This window comes from Hyperoodon ampullatus, assembly GCF_949752795.1.
Source record: "Hyperoodon ampullatus genome assembly, chromosome: 1".
Classification (NCBI taxonomy): domain Eukaryota; kingdom Metazoa; phylum Chordata; class Mammalia; order Artiodactyla; family Ziphiidae; genus Hyperoodon; species Hyperoodon ampullatus.
This window is the reverse complement of record NC_136914.1, coordinates 59807256-59823635: the sequence shown is the minus strand read 5'-3', so window position 1 is coordinate 59823635 and position 16380 is coordinate 59807256. Positions and strand designations below refer to the sequence as shown.

At 53.5% G+C, this 16380-nt stretch overlaps 2 protein-coding genes across 4 annotated transcripts in view; one reads left to right on the top strand and one right to left on the bottom strand.

Annotated features, from left to right (window-relative positions):
- Positions 1-275: 275 nt before the first annotated feature.
- Positions 276-1507, bottom strand: LOC307052937 (transcription factor E2F4-like; the record flags this gene model as incomplete). The annotated part of the gene is given in 3 exon segments (XM_079704106.1): positions 276-625; positions 628-1231; positions 1235-1507. Coding segments are annotated over 3 exon segments (1194 nt in total). The 5' UTR covers positions 1475-1507.
- Positions 1508-8768: 7261 nt separating this feature from the next.
- The window catches only part of LRRC20 (leucine rich repeat containing 20), a gene marked incomplete at both ends in the record, with an annotated part of 57629 nt that continues 50017 nt past the window's right edge, over positions 8769-16380 (top strand). For 2 of the 3 annotated variants that reach the window (XM_079722611.1, XM_079722612.1), the window contains one exon: positions 8784-8865. In XM_079722611.1, coding sequence (XP_079578737.1) covers positions 8784-8865 — 82 coding nt within the window. Of the gene's footprint in view, positions 8866-16380 lie in introns of all 3 variants that reach the window. The other variant, XM_079722610.1, reaches the window with a different exon arrangement.

Here is a 16380-nt window from a genome sequence, read left to right as displayed (position 1 = left end):
AGGCTACCAGATAGGGGAAGTCCCCAAAAAAGGAGTGGCAAACACTTTGGCTCCACAGTGGAGTGGGCTAAGCCCCTTTCCCCTGCTCTCCCAGCACAGAACAGGTGTTGGTGCAGGAGTGGGACTTGTGGCCAGAACTGTGCAGTGAGGGAAGGCTGGGGAAGCCAGGAGTCTGCGGCTCTCAAGCTGTGTATGGGTGGGGTGGGGTGAGGTCCCCAGGCAGCCTACAGGTTAGACAGTCTGTGTCCCAGCCACAAAGGGCATGCCCCTGTCAGTCAGAGGTTGGGGACAGGCACATCAAAGAGGTCACAGACACCTGCACTCTCATCCAGGTTGTAGATGTAATCGTGGTCTCCAGGGGATGGAGAAAGGCGGAGGAGGGATGCAAACACTTCTGAGGACATCAGCTCCTCCAGGAGCTCTGAGCTCATGCACTCTCGAGTGGGATCAAAGATTTCTGACAGCTCTTTGGGGAGCTCCAGAACACCTGTGGGGTCTGCCTTGATGGGCTCAAAGGAGGTAGAAGGGTTGGGTCCGGAAGAACTGCTATTGCTGCTACTGCTGTCCAACAGGGCAGAGGACTGCAGCGGCCGGGTGTCCAGTGCTGTCAGGCCCAGTGGGAGGAGCTGAGCTCACCACTGTCCTTGCTATCGGTTCCAGGGCCACCACTCACTGTGATCTCAGCTGCTGGACTGGCCACCCCCTGGGCTTCGGTGCTGCCGGGAATAGGGTTCGGAGTGGTCACCTGGGGACTGCTTGGGCATGAGGCATCCTGGGGCTGGGCCAGAGCAGGCTTGGGCAGAGGCAGAGGGGGAGAGACAGCAGGTGGGCTCTGGAGCAGACCTTCGGGTGGTGGCACAGGCACTGCCACAAGTGGTGAGCTCCATGCCTCCTTGTTCACCAGCAGCACCTCGATGGGGCCACTTACACTCTTCAGGTGAATCTGGTACTTCTTCTGCCCATTGAGGCCCTCTGGGATGGGCACTTGCAGGCTGGTGCCTGACGGGGCCTGGATGGCATCTCCAGCAAAGCATCTGCAGATGTCCTCATGAGTCACGTAGGCCAAGCAGCTGTTCTGTACATCCTCTGTGATGTTCTGGATGCTCTGCTGCACCCACACCTTGTGCTGGTCTAGTTCTTGCTCTCGCTGCTGCAGCTCCTCCATCTCTGCCTTGAGCTCAATCAACTTGTCCGCAATCTTTCGGGTATTGCAGCCAGGCCCCACGCCCTTCTACTGGATGCTATTCTTGGATTTTTTCTCCATCAGCCTGATACCTTCTAGCACATTAGTAATGTCATAAGTCCACCACTTCCAGCGAACAGCTAGGGTGTCAGCTGCCAGCTTGAGGTCAAGCACGCCATCCTGTGCCTCCTGCAGAAGCGACACGAACTTGGTAGTGAGAAGTTCCAAACTCTTCTCGTGCCGGCTTGGGGTGCCCGGGGGCGGCGGCGCCTGTGGCCCAGCCTCCGCCATAGCGCCCTCCCGCCACCTCCCCTCAGCCAGGCCAGGCCAGCGCAGCCCAGGCATTCAGTTTTGAAAGACTTTCTTGGAGATGTTTCTCATCCCCTTTCCTTTATTCCGGCTCACCTATTGTAGCAGTTTCCCAGGGCTGTTGTAACAAATTGCCACAAACTAGGTAGCTGAAAACAAGAGAAACTTATTCTCACAGTTCTGGAGTCTAGAAGTCTGAAATCAAGGTGTCTGTGGAATTGGTTCCTTTTCGGAGGCTCTGAGGGAGAATCCGTTCCTTGCCTCTTCTTAATTTCTGACCCTTGCCCACAATCCTTGGGATTCCTTGGCTTGTAAACACATCATTCTACTCCGCCTCCATCTTCACATGGCCTTCTCCCTTTGTGTCGATGTGTCTCTTCTCTTCTTATAAGAACACCAATCACAGCCTATGCCAGTATGACCTCATCTTAACTAAATTATATCTGCAATGACCATATTTCCAAATAAGGCCACATTCTGAGGTACTGGGGGTTAAGACTTCAACATACCTTTTTTTGGGGGGAGACACAATTTAACCCATAATATCCATCAAGACCCAAGTGAATGTGTGTTCCTTATCTAACTACCCCAATCCCCAGGGGCAGAATTAAATGTTCTTTCTTCAGGACTCCCACATATTTAACACATGCTTCTGCTGATTAGAGCATTTGACTCATTGACCACCATCGCTGGCTGAGTTAGGGGCCTCATCTCTTTGGTCCTCCCCACAGTGCCTAGTTAAGTGTCTATGGGGAATCCTCTGTAAATGTAGGCCTGCGAAGCAGCTACCCTTCCCTGAGCCATCATGCCGGGCACTGCACTAAACTTTTCAGGTATTAATCCTCACAGTGACCCTGTGAAGTTGGTATTTATACATTTTAATTCATATTTGATAGGGAAGAACACTGGGATTTAGAGAGGTTAAGTAACTTAGCGTAGCCAGAATTATTGCCTCTAAAAACCTGAATGGGCGCCTTGAAGGCACCACGGGGAAAGCTTCCTGGTCCCCATCTTCACCTTTCTCAATGTACCCCTGATCTGGCTAATTCAACTCTGCTCCCTCGAGACAAACAAATCTGGAGACTCAGTCCTATTAATCCTGGGATCTGTTGCACGTTCCGGTCTACACTCCCGCCGTCCAAAGCGTTTTTCCTCCAGAAGCCGAACACAAAGCGAATCCACCCTGCGGACGAGAGCGCACAGGCCGCTTTTCCGGGGGCGCCGCGTGAGGACCCGCGCATCAATTGGTTGCGCGCGGCTGCCTACTCCCGCCCCGGGGCGGCTCCTGGCGCGGCGATTGGCTGGGCGACCGTGCGCTCAGAGACCTCAGCCCCTCTGCCCCCTCCCGGCCAGTTCCAGCTCGCCGCTGCTGCATGGGGCGCCGCCGGCGGCCGAGGGAGCGTGACTGCGCTGCGCAGGGCGCTAGGAGGCATTGTCGCCGTAAGTGGAGCAGAGAGCGGCCCGGAACGGGGCCCCACGTTCGTGCCCCGCAAAGTAAACGTAGTCTGAGGCTTATCGCTGGAGGGGCTGGGGGAGAGAGGGAGAGAAATGTCCCCGTTTCCGTAGTGTACCCTCCCCTCCCCCAAGTCACCCCGTGGAAGGAGCAGCGGTGCACCAGCTGCGGCTTCTGCAGTGCCAAGGGGCCCGGCGCCGCGCCGGCTCTGGCTTGCAGACTGCGGCTGGAGCTCGGCTGGCTCGGGGGAGCGGGCGCCGAGGTACCAGGGAATAGGGAGCCTGGGGAAGCCGTCCCGAGGGGGCCTCCGTTCCCCGCGGGAGGCGCCTCTGCTGGGAGAGGCTGTTGTAAATTTCGTCCCTGAAGCCACACTTTTCGGGGTTTGTTTCCCCTCTGGGGAGCTGCAGACGCCTGTCCCAGAGTGTTCCTCTCGGCCTCCGGGTAGCGCGGGAGTCCCCGGCCCTCAGCGATCACCAGCGTTCTCCTCTCTGCCTGCTTTATTCTCCCCAGTCCCCGCCTGCCTGGCGAGCGGAGGGCCGGCGACGAGGAGCCATTGGCTGCGGGCGCCGGGGGGTGGGGAAGACGGTGAGGCGGTCCCCTAGCGCGAGGCATGGGGACCCTGGCCTGGCCACCGCGCTCAGTCCTGGGAGGCGCAGCCGGAGGATGCTTAGATTCCCATACAGAAGCATGCACGCGGCTCTGGGAACCTCATGGCTCAAAAACAAGGCGCCAGTCCGTCCCGCTCTCGCCCCAGCGGGCTTCTTTCCCTTGGGTAGAAAAGTGGGTCAACTCTGTCTGGGCTCGAGTGGGCCTTCGGGGCTACTTGGGTCCGATCCAGCCGACTGCTTCGCACTTCCCCAGTGACTCCTTAGCTTGGGCGGTCCAGAGGACCCGCTGCAGCCAGTGGGGGTGGGAGTGGGGGGAGCTTGCACACATGGAGCAAGAGGCTCGAGTTGCCCTTCGGAGCGGCTGCCAGGCTCTAAAGTTCCCAAGTGCCCACACCAGTAACTAAATATAGGAGCAGCTGGTGCGGACGGGGTGTCACAGCAGCTCCTTTGCACAGATCTCGGGGCTTCAGATAAGGTAGAGTTCTCACTGATGAGGGCTGGAGGCCTGGCAGAGGGTTAGGGTCAGTGTTTAAGCAAAAATCATCCCCCCCAAACCTGTATCCAGGTGAAACCAGGTTATAGATACAGAAGGACTCTATTGCCAGCTCTCACAAAGCAGGACAACTTCTTTTCTGACATTCCATTTATTATATCCTAACTTACCATCTGTAGCGGTTTAATCACATATCAGTAATGCCTTGGTGTGCAAATTGCTTAACAGTTTGCAAAGATTTCTCAAAAGTTATATGTCATTTACTTCTCAAAACAACCCAGTGAGGAGGGTGGTATTTCCATCTGACAATGGGACTGCTCACCACAGTGATAATTTTCCAAAACTCTGGCTGGATTAGGCTGCTCTCCTCAATTTCATAGTTCCCTGAAGAGAAACAGAGGACAGACTTATAGGGTGGCCTCCAGCCCCTCCCCCAGTAATCTGGGGACAGACTGGCTTCCTGTCTCCCTCTTTCTCTCATCATTTGGGTACTTCTGCTCAGCCCCTGCCTCTGTTCCCTCTTCCCAGCCATGCCATGTGCCTTCATGGCAGAAGGCACACATGGTCCTTGGGCCTGGCATTGTGGCCTCCAGCATCTGGCTCATTCTGCCTTTCTTTTTTTTTTTTTTTTTTTTTTGCAGTACGCGGGCCTCTCACTGTTGTGGCCTCTCCCGTTGCGGAGCACAGGCTCTGGACGCGCAGGCTCAGCGGCCATGGCTCACAGGCCTAGACGTGCCACGGCATGTGGGATCTTCCTGGACCGGGGCACGAACCCATGTCCCTTGCATTGGCAGGCAGACTCTCAACCACTGTGCCACCAGGGAAGCCCTCATTCTGCCTTTTGTCACTGAGTCTCTCTTACCTGATGGGAAGCTTATTCTGGCCCAAGCCCTGTCTCTGTACCTTTACTCTTCCAGTGAGGGCCTTATAGAAGGGCCCAGCACACGTTTGTTGGATTTAAACATTTCCTAGGGCTATGATGCACACTCTGAAGAAAGAGGAGTTGGGGAGGGATGTATTGCTGAGACAGCAGCAGTGTGAGTATGAGTTTGGACCCTGTGTTGAAGGGTCTCCAGGATTTGGAGCATTTTGGAGCAGTTTTCTAAGGCTGACCTCTGATGACTGGGACTCCAAACCCAGAACAGACCCATATGGGCTGGTGGTTCCTGTTTCCCCCCATTTGGAACACTCTCTGATTTTCTGCTACTACTACCCCTGCCTGTGGGGTTGACCAGATGCCTCAAGGAGCCTGCCTGTAGGGTTGGGTTGTCTTGGGGCCCTGTGGTTGTGGTCTGGTTCCAGGAGGGCTGCCTTGCGTGCTGATGGCTCCCACTGGCTGGCAAGGTCTTTCTTTCATGGAATTGCATGAGACTGGGCAGCCAGAATGGTGCTGACACGCTGATTTTGGTTGACTCAAATTGTTTGCATAGATAGGGGCCCCTCATGTCCTAGGGTGGCCCGGCCTAGGAGGCTTCTCACTCAGTGAGGAGTGGGTCCATAGTTCTCTCCATCACTCATATGTGACTCAGACAATTCTCTATTTTTCTTAAAAACAGTTTAAAACCAAAGAAAGGAAGGGCAGCTTGCCTTATTTCTCCTCCCCGCCCCCATCTCTGAGGGCTCCTGTTACATGTTCAATAAATTCTTGCTACTTTTTGGTCAGAGAGGTCCAGTGTTGGGTTGGGGCTGGAAGGAGCAGTCAGCAAAGTTGGACAACCTTGTAGGACCTCTTTTGGGGACCCACTCCAGACTCTCATCATCTCAAGTTTGTTCTCCCCTCAGTTCTGGGGCCCTCCTACCCCATCTTGGGCCTTATACCACATACGGCCCTGCCCCACCCATTTCAGCCCTGCCCATGCCAAAAAGTGACAGGCCTTGGTCACCTGACCTGGGAGAGGGACTGTCAGCTGGAATTTATAAGAAATTCTCCCTTGGGGAATGGGTAGTTTTAGGTGAAGGGAGGGTGGTTTCCTAGCCAGTTAGTGGGGTTGGTGATTTTAGGTAGCCGGAACCTCTTGGGGGCCTAGGGCACATCTGTGTTGTATCCAGAGCATCCTCTGGAATGTCAGGGGCCTGTCCTCCTAGTGACTTACTCTGACACCTAGACTTTACAGGCTGTTCCTGCTTCAGTGTCCAGTCTCTGACCCACACTATAGGGTGTCTGAGCTTACCACCAGGGGTAAGGTTTTTAATTTGACTAGTTTTCTTCAATAGGCTCTTTAGCTTAAGGCACCACTGCTCCCACCTGGTGGCAGCTAGTAGAATTGCAGGCATAGTGCCTGAAAGTAGCCTATGCAGCCTCACCAAGGTTAGCACAGACCCTGGGTAGCTTGGAGATTTACCTTCCCTTTCGTCTCTGTTGTGAGGCCAGGATTGCCTCAGTGATGTTCCTTAGAAAGGTCTTCCTCATCAGAAGCTCATAAGTCAGAGCTATTTCCTATATTTCCTTCCTCCCTCTTCATTCTTATGCCCTGTTCCTAGTAGATGCTCAATACATGTTTGTGGTTACTGATGATGAATACTGGAGATAGGAAAAGGAGGGAGCATGGTATGTAGGAAGAATCCTGGGCTGGGAGTTAGGAGACCTAGGTTTTTCATTTCTGTTTGGCTGATTTACCTCCCTTCTTGGGTCCTCAGTGTTCTCATTCATAAAGGCATTAGACTGAGTCACCAAGATTCCAGCAACATTGCTGTGACTCAGGCTTAGGGGGTTGGTCTTCAAGGTAGCATGATAAAGGTGTTGGGTCCAGTTTTCCATGGTCCTCACTATTCCCTGCTGTTCTACCCTGGACCACCTTCTGCAAGTTATCCACCTGGCATTGTTAGGACTTATGACCCTTTTCATTTAGATGGTATCTTTGTTGTAAGAGTCAGTTGACTTGTATTTAGATTTGAAACCCAAATGATGGCTGTTGATCATCATCACCATTGGGGGAAACTAACTGAACATCTGTTTCAGTATGTGGTATAAAGTGCAGGGGAAAAGCATAGTATATATCTGCTCCCTGCCTTAAGCTGTCTGCAGGCCAGCTGGTGGGGATAAGTATGTATATTTTTAAAAGCTCATAAATAACCCAAGTGGCTTGAGCTAAGGCATTGCGTGCTACTGAAACTTAGGGAGGAGAGAACACTGAGGGCTGGGGCAATCTGGGAAGACTTCCTGGAGATGGAGAGAAGGAAGTTCTACTCATTCCTTAAAGATGAGTTCCACTGACTTGTTTGTTTGAGTCATATGGGTATGTAACTGGGATTAAGTGCTGGCATCATATCTGCACCTGTACTGCTTTCATCATTTCAGCTAGCATTTATTAAGTAACTTACGTGCCCTGAGCCCTGGTCTAGAAAGGTATGTATTTTTTGTTCAATCCTCATATGAACCCACTGTGGCAGGTATTACTAGATCTCCTACTCAGATGAAGAAACTGGGGCTCAGAGTAGTTAGGAATCTTTCCCAAGGCTTCTCAACTAACAAATGTCAGAGTTGGGCATTAGGCCTGTCTTCTTCCTTGGCGAGATGCAGGCACATACTGAACTCATCACTAACTCTCCCTGAGCAGCTGAGTGGGCTTGACTGAGCCTCCCTGTCCAGTTGAGCACATGTGGACTTTTTCTTGGTATCTGTTTGTACCCTCACCCCCTTCTCTCTGCCCTTCACATTCTTCTGCCTTTGACCCTCAGATGTGTTCATTAGAGCTCCTTGAGCTGTCTGTGGATCTGGGACTGGGATCCAGGAGCAAAAAAGGGCACTGATGTTGGCCTCAAATTCATTATCTGCATGGGGTGCTGCCGCTGGTGATGTGGGTGACTTTTGTAAAGAAGTGAGCACTGGATGTAGAGTTGGGCCAGGTTAACGCCATTTACTTACTTTGACCTTGGCCAGGTCATTGAGTCCCTCTCTCTGCCTCAGTTTCCTTCTCTAATAAAAAGGAGTTGGAGACATTTCCTGAGTCCCTTATGTCTTCTACACCTGATCATTTTGATTGTGTCCTCACCCTTCTTTAAGCCTTTTTTCCCCAGTGATCCGGCCCCCCTTCCTTTTTCCTTGGGGTCTTGCCAATAAACTCAACATCAGACTAACAATCAGATCTGTGGCTAAAACTGTAACTTTCCGTCCGTATTGCTTCATGGAAAGGGAATTCTTAGAAACCACCCACCAGCCAGACAGTGAGCTCTGACCAGGCAGGGCTGTGTTTCATTTGCCTTTGTGTCCCCGCTTCCTGCCTGCGGGAGGAACCTGGCAGAGGTGTCTGAGGAGACCTGGGAGCTGGAGCGGTTGTCCTGTGGACTGGGCTCCGAGCCTGTGGGATGGAGGGACAGGTGTCTCTCCTTGCACTTGGCTGTACCCCGCCTTCTCCCCACTGTTCTGCCTGCTAAGTGAGTCACAGGCCAGCACACACCTAAATCCTCACACCCTCCTGGCCACTGGTTCAAGCCCTGGCAAGATCATATGTGTCAGTCCTCCCAGAAAACTGGTAGGGCTGGGCTGATGGGCAGATCAGCCACTCTGAAGGCTGAGCTGGATGTGGCCTGGGCTCTGGGCCCCTCAGGAGGAGGTGAGTGGCCTGGACCCCTCCCTGCGTGCTTCCTGCAGCCTGGTTCCCCAGGGAGGGTGGGTCAGGGGTGGGTCCCTGGCTGGTAGTGGGCAGGCGCTTCATGGCCCTGTGTCTTCCCCAAGCGCAGGTCCCTTCATGAGCAGCAGACCAGCCTGGTGGCTGGCAGCAGGACACCTGAGTCTGCATGCTGAGGAAGATGGGTGAGGCCGTGGCCACAGTTGCGAGGAAGGTCAACGAGACAGTGGAGAGCGGCTCCGACACCCTGGGTGAGTGAGGGCACGGCTTTTCCAGCTGTAGGGCACCCTGTACGTGGTTTATTGAATCAGTTTGGAAACGAAATAGAAAGAGAAGATGAAAGACACAGTATCAGCATACACCCCTCGCCATGAGGAGCTGTGTTCCATGGACTTTTTTTTTTTTTTTTTTGCGGTACACGGGCCTCTCACTGTCGTGGCCTCTCACGTTGCGGAGCACAGGCTCCGGACGTGCAGGCTCAGCAGCCATGGCTCACAGGCCCAGCTGCTCCGCAGCATGTGGGATCCTCCCAGACCAGGGCACGAACCCGTGTCCCCTGCATCGGCAGGCGGACCCTCAACCACTGCGCCACCAGGGAAGCCCGACTTTTGTTTTTTTTAAATTTATTTTTGGCTGTATTGGGTCTTCATTGCTGCACACAGGCTTTCTCTAGTTGCGGCGAGCGGGGGCTACACTTCGTTGTGGTGCGCAGGCTTCTTATTGCGGTGGCTTCTCCTGTTGCAGAGCACGGGCTCTAGGAGCGCAGGCTTCAGTATTTGCAGCATGTGGGCTCAGTAGTTGTGGCGCGCAGGCTCAGTAGTTGTGGTGCATGGGCTTAGTTGCTCTGCAGCATGTGGGATCTTCCCGGACTAGGGATCGAACCCATGTCCCCTGTATTGGCAGGTGGATTGTTAACCACTGCGCCACCATGGAAGTCCCTCCATGGACTTTTTATTGCAGTTGTGTTTAGTTTGTGTATATGGGGTCCCAGCATAAGATGTATTTCTTACTATGGGTCATAGTTCAAAGAGGTTTGAAAAGCACTGAGTAGGGCTTCCGTCTGCCGGGAGCATGTCTGCCTGCCCTCAGACTGCTGATGACTCCAAGTGTGTATGTGCCCTTGGACCAGGTGGCAGTAGCTGGCACTGCTGGGTAGCCCCATGTACCACGCCCTGTGCAGGTGCCTCCTGAGTGTTGCGTTACTGAATCTTCACAACTTCCCTGTGATGGATGATACCCACCAGGCATGACTAGCCTCAGATTTCAGATGAGGAGATAGAGGGTCGAAGGCAGAGTGGGCTCTTTTCAGGTCACACAGTCAGGCGGCCCCTTTTCATTCCACTGTTTTAATTGAATTGTGTCGTATATTGTTGAATTGGTTATCGCGTTTTAGGCCTTGCAGCTACCCTAAGGCTGTAAGCACTTAAGCAAACTATCCCATTTAATTGAATTCAGCAGATATTTGTCAACTATCCACCATGTGCAAGAGTTAGCAGGGGATCGTGTGTGTGTGTGTGTGTGTGTGTGTGTGTGTCCCGCTGGAATGTAAGTGCCATCTTAGAGCCACAGGTGTGTTGCAGGAACGCAGAGGCGGTGAACTCAGGCCTGCCTGGGGGATGATTGACAGGGTGGGATTTGAGTTGGGTCTTTGACACACAGAGGAATTTCACCGGCAGGTTAGGGATGTGTGTGCCTGTGTGTGCCTGTGTCTGTCTGTCTGTTTCATGAAAGAGCATTTGCATGGAGGTTACTGCCTGGTAATGGCCCAGAGACTGGAAAGGTGGAGCGTTTCTGTGAGCAACCATTGGTCAGGTGTGTCTGAGGGTCCTGGGGCAGGGGGTGGTGGCCCAGAAAGTGGAGGGACACTCAGCCTTCAAGATGCACTTGGTCACCATCTCTTCCAGGAAGCCTTTGGCCCTGCCCCATCCACCTCTTGCTCCCTTCCTCCTCTGTAGGACTCATTCAGTGTCCCTGGAAGGGAGGGATCCTGTGGTCTTTTGTCCCCCACCTGCCAAGAGCCAGAGTAGTGTCTGGCACTTTGTAAAGCACGTAGCGGTGTTTACTGAACTGAGCGATAGTGAGAAAAGCATCTCCTCTGTCAGCAAACAGACTTGAAGATTGCTGTTGGTTTTGGAGGGAAGTCTGGCAGGGGGTGGTGCCGGGGGGAGCCTTCGGCTGGTGAACTGAGGACTGTGGGCCCTCAGGAAAGGAATTCTGGAATCCTGTGCTGGTCACTCATATGGTTGCACTTACCCGAGTGCTCAAGACTCTCCACCACTGATGTGGCCTGGATTTGAATCCCCACTCTGCCACCTACTAGCCTGCTTCCTTAGCAGATTGCTTTACCTCTTGGAGCCTTGATTTCTTCATCTATAAAATGGGATGGTAATTGTGCCTCCCTCCTCAAGGGAGCAATTGTAATGTCTTAAGCTGCTTGGCATGAGTAGCTCAATAAATGGCAGCTATTATTTTTAATTTTTCTCATCTCCAAGGGCTGGAGGTGGGGCCTAAGTCCCTCCCCTCCCCCACCATAAACGCACCTCCTCCAGGTGTCAGCCAGTCACCTGGCTGGGTGTCCCCACTTGCCTTGGGATGGGGAGTTCAGTGCAAATGGACGGATCTCTGTGGTGAATAACCTACCCCTACCTTAAAATGGTGCACGGGAGAGGGACACATATGCGGCTCATTCTCATCCAGATGTGTGAAGGGGGCAGGGTGGAGGAGCAGCAGAGCGGGGAGAGTGGAATTCTGACCTCCTGGGGGACGTGCTGTTTGAGGGAGGATTTCAGGAGGCAGCAGTGAGGAGGCGGGTGTCCCAGGCACCGGGAGGGCTGTGCCTGAGTGGGGGGCGAGACCGCTGCAGAGTTGCCGCTGGGGATGGGGGAGATGAGGGATGCCACTGGCAGGCGGAGAGCCTGCAAGGCTGTGTTGAGTCTAGACTTCAATGTCTGAGGACCAGAGATTGCAAATTCAGTTGCCTCCGCAGGCCAGGTGGGGATTTCTGTGAACAGAGTGGACTCCCTGCCTGCAGTGAAGTGTGGAGGGCGTCTAGGGTAGGGCGCTTTGCAGCCAGCTTCTCTCTTTGCCCGGTCATGCCCACTGAAAAACTCAAACCAGGCCTCTGGCAGCCCTGCCTGGCCACTGCAGTGCCTGGGATTGGAACCCTAACTGGCTGGCACCAGCGCCTGGGCCCTCTCTGTTCTGGGGTCGGGGCAGATGGTTGCTGATCGCAGGTCAACTTGGGAGAGGAGTTAAATGCTTGAGCCTTGGTGGTCTTGGCTGAAGCTCGAGACTTTCACACAGAGGTGGTTGGGTCTTTAAGCTCAGGGCTGAGTGAGAGGGGGCCTTTTTACTTCTTCAGTGACCAACGAAGAAGCAGAATGTCAGAGCAGGCCACTGTGGGCGCCTGCAATCCTGACCCTTTGGCAGGTGGAGCTCATCAGGCTCATGCAATCTGAGGGGTCAGCAGTTAGCACGTATTGAGCACCTGCTGTGTGCACAGTGCTGGGGAGCTCCCAGGGGTATGTGCAGTGGAGTTCTGGACCTGAGACTGGCCTGCCACTGGGACAGCAGTGACTGACGCACGGGCTCCGTGCTGAGCCGTGTCAGATGGACTACAGGTGGTGGTAATTCAGAGGTGGGAGATATTGCTGGGTGTTGAAGGAGTCTGGGAAGGCTTTCTGGAGGAGGTGGGAATTGATGTGGGTCTTGAAAGATAGGTGAAGTAACCCAATATGGTTCTCATGTAGAAGAGCAAACAATCTGAAGCAACTAAAAAGCCAGTACTGGAAAATTGCTTAAAGAACTTTTGTTACAGCTATATAATGCAATTTACGTAGCTGTTAACCATGGTGTGTAAAATTTCATTACGTGCTTGAATGAGGACTGGCAAATTCTCATGTATAATGTGAATTGGAAAAGAACAAGGATCCCAAACTGTATAGACAGTAAGATGCCAATTATGTTAAACATGTGTATATGCATAGATAAAAATTGGAAAGAAATAAGATACAAATGGATGTTAGAAAATACCATTCTTCATTTTCTGAATGTTCTATGATGAACATATTACTCTCACAACCAGAGAAGAATAGATTTTAGGGAGAGGACCACCTGCCACTCTAGAAAGTGAAAGTAAAACCCACTTCCCAACAGCAGACAAGAGGTACAGGAGTTAAGGGAGTAGCTCCTGCTCTAAGCCCCTGCCCCTGGGTGTGGAATGAGCTTCCCTGGCTTCTCCCCTTCTGCTGGGTTTCCCAGCGTGCCTCCCTGTGCACAGGCTGGGGGCGCAGGCCCGGTGGGCTGTCTGCTCCAATGCTGCAGAGTGGGAGATCCCTGCAGAGGCTGGGCTGGGGAGAGCTCGGTTACAGGCTCTCACCTTACTCAGGTACATAACCCTGGGAAGCATCACTCACGCTGCCCCGGCCACTCACGGGTGCACTCCAGAGCCAGGCTTGCTCCTCCTGTAACCTGAGCTTTGGTTCACAGCCCTTGTTGCCTCACTCCAGGCCTCTTGACCCCCAAGAAGTGGGCTTCTTTCCACCTGGCCCCTGGTCTGCCCCTAGGTTTGAGTTGAAGCCACTTTCTTCCAGCCCCTCACCCCTCCTCAGCATCATCTTCTAGACTTTTCGAATGAGCTTGCAAAGAGTTGGGAACTCTTCACTGTACTCAGACTCCCCTCCCCTGAACCAGGCACTCCTCTCTATCCCTCCTTGTCTCCCCAAGTTAGTTTTTCCTCTTTTTAAAGGCCTCATGCCCACCTGGACTTCCTTGGGTTCTTGCACCCCTGAGGGGCTTCTGACCTCACCCTTCCCTCCCTGGCATCAGATGGCAGCACATCCAGCCAGTGGACCATCAGGCCAGGCTACTCTGCACCCACTCCTTTCCAGGGGGAGGCTCTCAGGTTTGGGGGGATGACTTTAAAAAATTGATCATTACTGCAGAAGAGCAGGATTTGGAAAGGCTTGGGAGAGTGTGGGAAGGGAGGGCTTGGCTGGCTGAGATCGAGGCACTGGCAAAGATGGGAAGAAGGAAGAAACAAGGTGAGCTGGGAAGGAAAGGAGCTAGCATTTATCTGGGGCCTGCTGTGTGTCAGGCTGCCATACTGGGCATTTAACATGCCTCAGGTGGGCCCGCATGCCTAGAGCCCGTGCTCCACAACAACAGAAGCCACCGCAATGAGAAGCCCACGCACCGCAACGAAGAGTAGCCCCTGCTCGCCGCAACTAGAGAAAGCCCTCGTGCAGCAATGAAGACCCGATGCAGCCAAAAATAAAAATGATAATAAATAAAAATAAATATTAAAAAAATATATGCCTCAGGTGGTAAGGAGAAGGGGGCAGCCCCCGTGGGCTGCTTCTGCCTACGTGCAGATCATGGACCCCACTCTAGAGCTTTCACAGTGGAATCTCAGAGGTTGGGCATGGTGACCTGCATGTTAATGGGAACCCTGTATGATTCTTCCCTGCCTCGAATTTTGGGAACCACTGGCTTACTATTTACAATCTGGAGCTTCCTTCTCCTGGTGAGTTCTGGAGGGCTGGGTGGCAGGGGTGGGGTGGGGTGAGAGGGGGTGGTGTTGTCTAGGCAGGCCTCTGGATTTCTGTGTGTGTGCGTGTGTGTGTGTGTGTGTGCGTGTGTGTGTGTATGTGACAGAGAGAGAGGCAATGAATATGAACATGGACTTGATCCATCCTCAGGGAACTGAGCGGCTAGGCTGGGCACTGTGAGATAACCAAGTGATGAGACCAAGGCTAGTGAGAGAAGGGATTTGTTGTTCCCTACTCTCCCCCTTCCCCTCCTTTCCCCCTTCCCCTGCTTTCCCCCTTCCCCTGCTTTCCCCCTTCCCCTCCTGCCCTCCCTCCCTCCTCTCAGGCTCACTCATGCTCTGGCCGCTTTTCTCCTGTCTCACCAGCAGATGGCACCCTGTCACAGCCGACCTGGTGACAGGCAGCTGAGTCAGGGACTTGGCCAGGGTGTGAGGGCCAGGTCCCGACAAGGGCTTCTACGCCCTGGCCGGTTTCACATCCCGTGTCTACATTCCTAGCTGACTCCACAGTGTTTTGATTTTGCAGCCCCTTTCTTTTTTTTTTTTTAATTTTTATTATTGTTTATTTATTTTTGTCTGTGTTGGGTCCTTGCCGCCGTGCACGGGCTTTCTCTAATTGCACTGAGCGGGGGCTACTCTTCATTGTGGTGCGCAGGCTTCTCATTGTGGTGGCTGTTGCAGAGCATGGGCTCTAGGCGCCAGGGCTTCAGGAGTTGTGGCTCACGGGCTCAGTTGCTCCGCGGCATGTGGGATCCTCCCGGACCAGGGCTCGAACCCGTGTCCCCCGCACTGGCAGGCGGACTCTCAACCACTGTGCCACCAGGGAAGCCCTGCAGCCCCTTTCTTGAGCAAGGGTGCTGAGTAAATGCAGTATCAGGAAGCACCCCATACATACTCACTGGACCAGAATAACATCTTCCCTTGGATCAGATACTGCTACCGCTGCTTTGTCAACAAACACACATTGAACACCTACTGTGTGTACCTTCCCTGGAGGACCCAAGTGTCCCAGAAGTGCCCAGTCTAGAGGGGGAGACAGACACACACACATACTCACATACACGTCCCGAGGGAGGGGGGCAGCCAGGGTTTATGGTGGGAGCAGTCTTTTTTGGCCCCAGGAGGGGCTTGTGGGTCTACAGTTCCTGGCCCAGAGCCCAGGAGGCTGCTGCTGGTAGTAGGGGAGGGGTGTGTGTTTTGTTTTTTTTTTTTTGCGGTAGGCGGGCCTCTCACTGCTGTGGCCTCTCCCCCTGCGGAGCACAGGCTCCGGACGCGCAGGCTCAGCAGCCATGGCCCACGGGCCCAGCCGCTCCGCGGCATGTGGGATCCCCCCAGACCGGGGCACGAACCCGTGTCCCCTGCATCGGCAGGCGGACTCCCAACCACTGCGCCACCAGGGAAGCCCGGGGTGTGTGTTTTGCTGCCATGTCTCCTGGCCTGGTGAGTCCTGAGTATCAGGCAGGTACAGGTCAGCTCTGAAGGCATGGAGCAGGGAACAGGCTGTCTGTCACAGGGCAGCCCTCAGCCTGGCCGGGGCCGCCTGTCTCTTTACCGTGAGGGCTGGAAGCCTCAAATCTGCCGATGGGCCACCTTTCAGTTCCTTGAATTGCTAAACCCTTTCCAGCCTCAGGGCCTTTGCACATGCTGTTCCCTTTGTCTGGGATGCTCTTCCTTGTTCTTCATGGCTGGGCCCTTCTCATATGTTAAGGTTCAGCCTAAATGTTTCGTCTATAGAGAGACCTCCCTGACTTTCCTTTCTAAGTGGCCTTCACCCAGTCATTTTTCTTTAAAAAAAAAAAAGAAGAAGAAGAAGCTATGAAAAGGTATACACAGGTAGCAAAGTCCATAAAATCATATATACTTAGTTCAGCAGATATTTGTAAAACGAATACTCATGTAACTACCATCCAGGTCTAGACATGGAATATTGCCAGAATCTCCAGAAGCCGCTCCCACCCCCAGAGGTAACCACCATCCCAACTGCTGTGATGAGCTCTTCCTTCCTTTCTTTAGTTTGATCTTACTTTCCTTTCATTTTCCTGGCCCTTGGGTATTGGAGAGAGCAGACTGTGGGCGCTGGTGGGGGGGGATCAGGAGGTCTTGCTTGGCAGGATGTGCCAGTGCAGAGAAAGGGGTGGAGGTGAGACCCTGGCAGGGGCTAGTGTGTGAGGGTATCATTCAGAGGCAAATAACCAATATACAAAGGGAAACCAGTAGA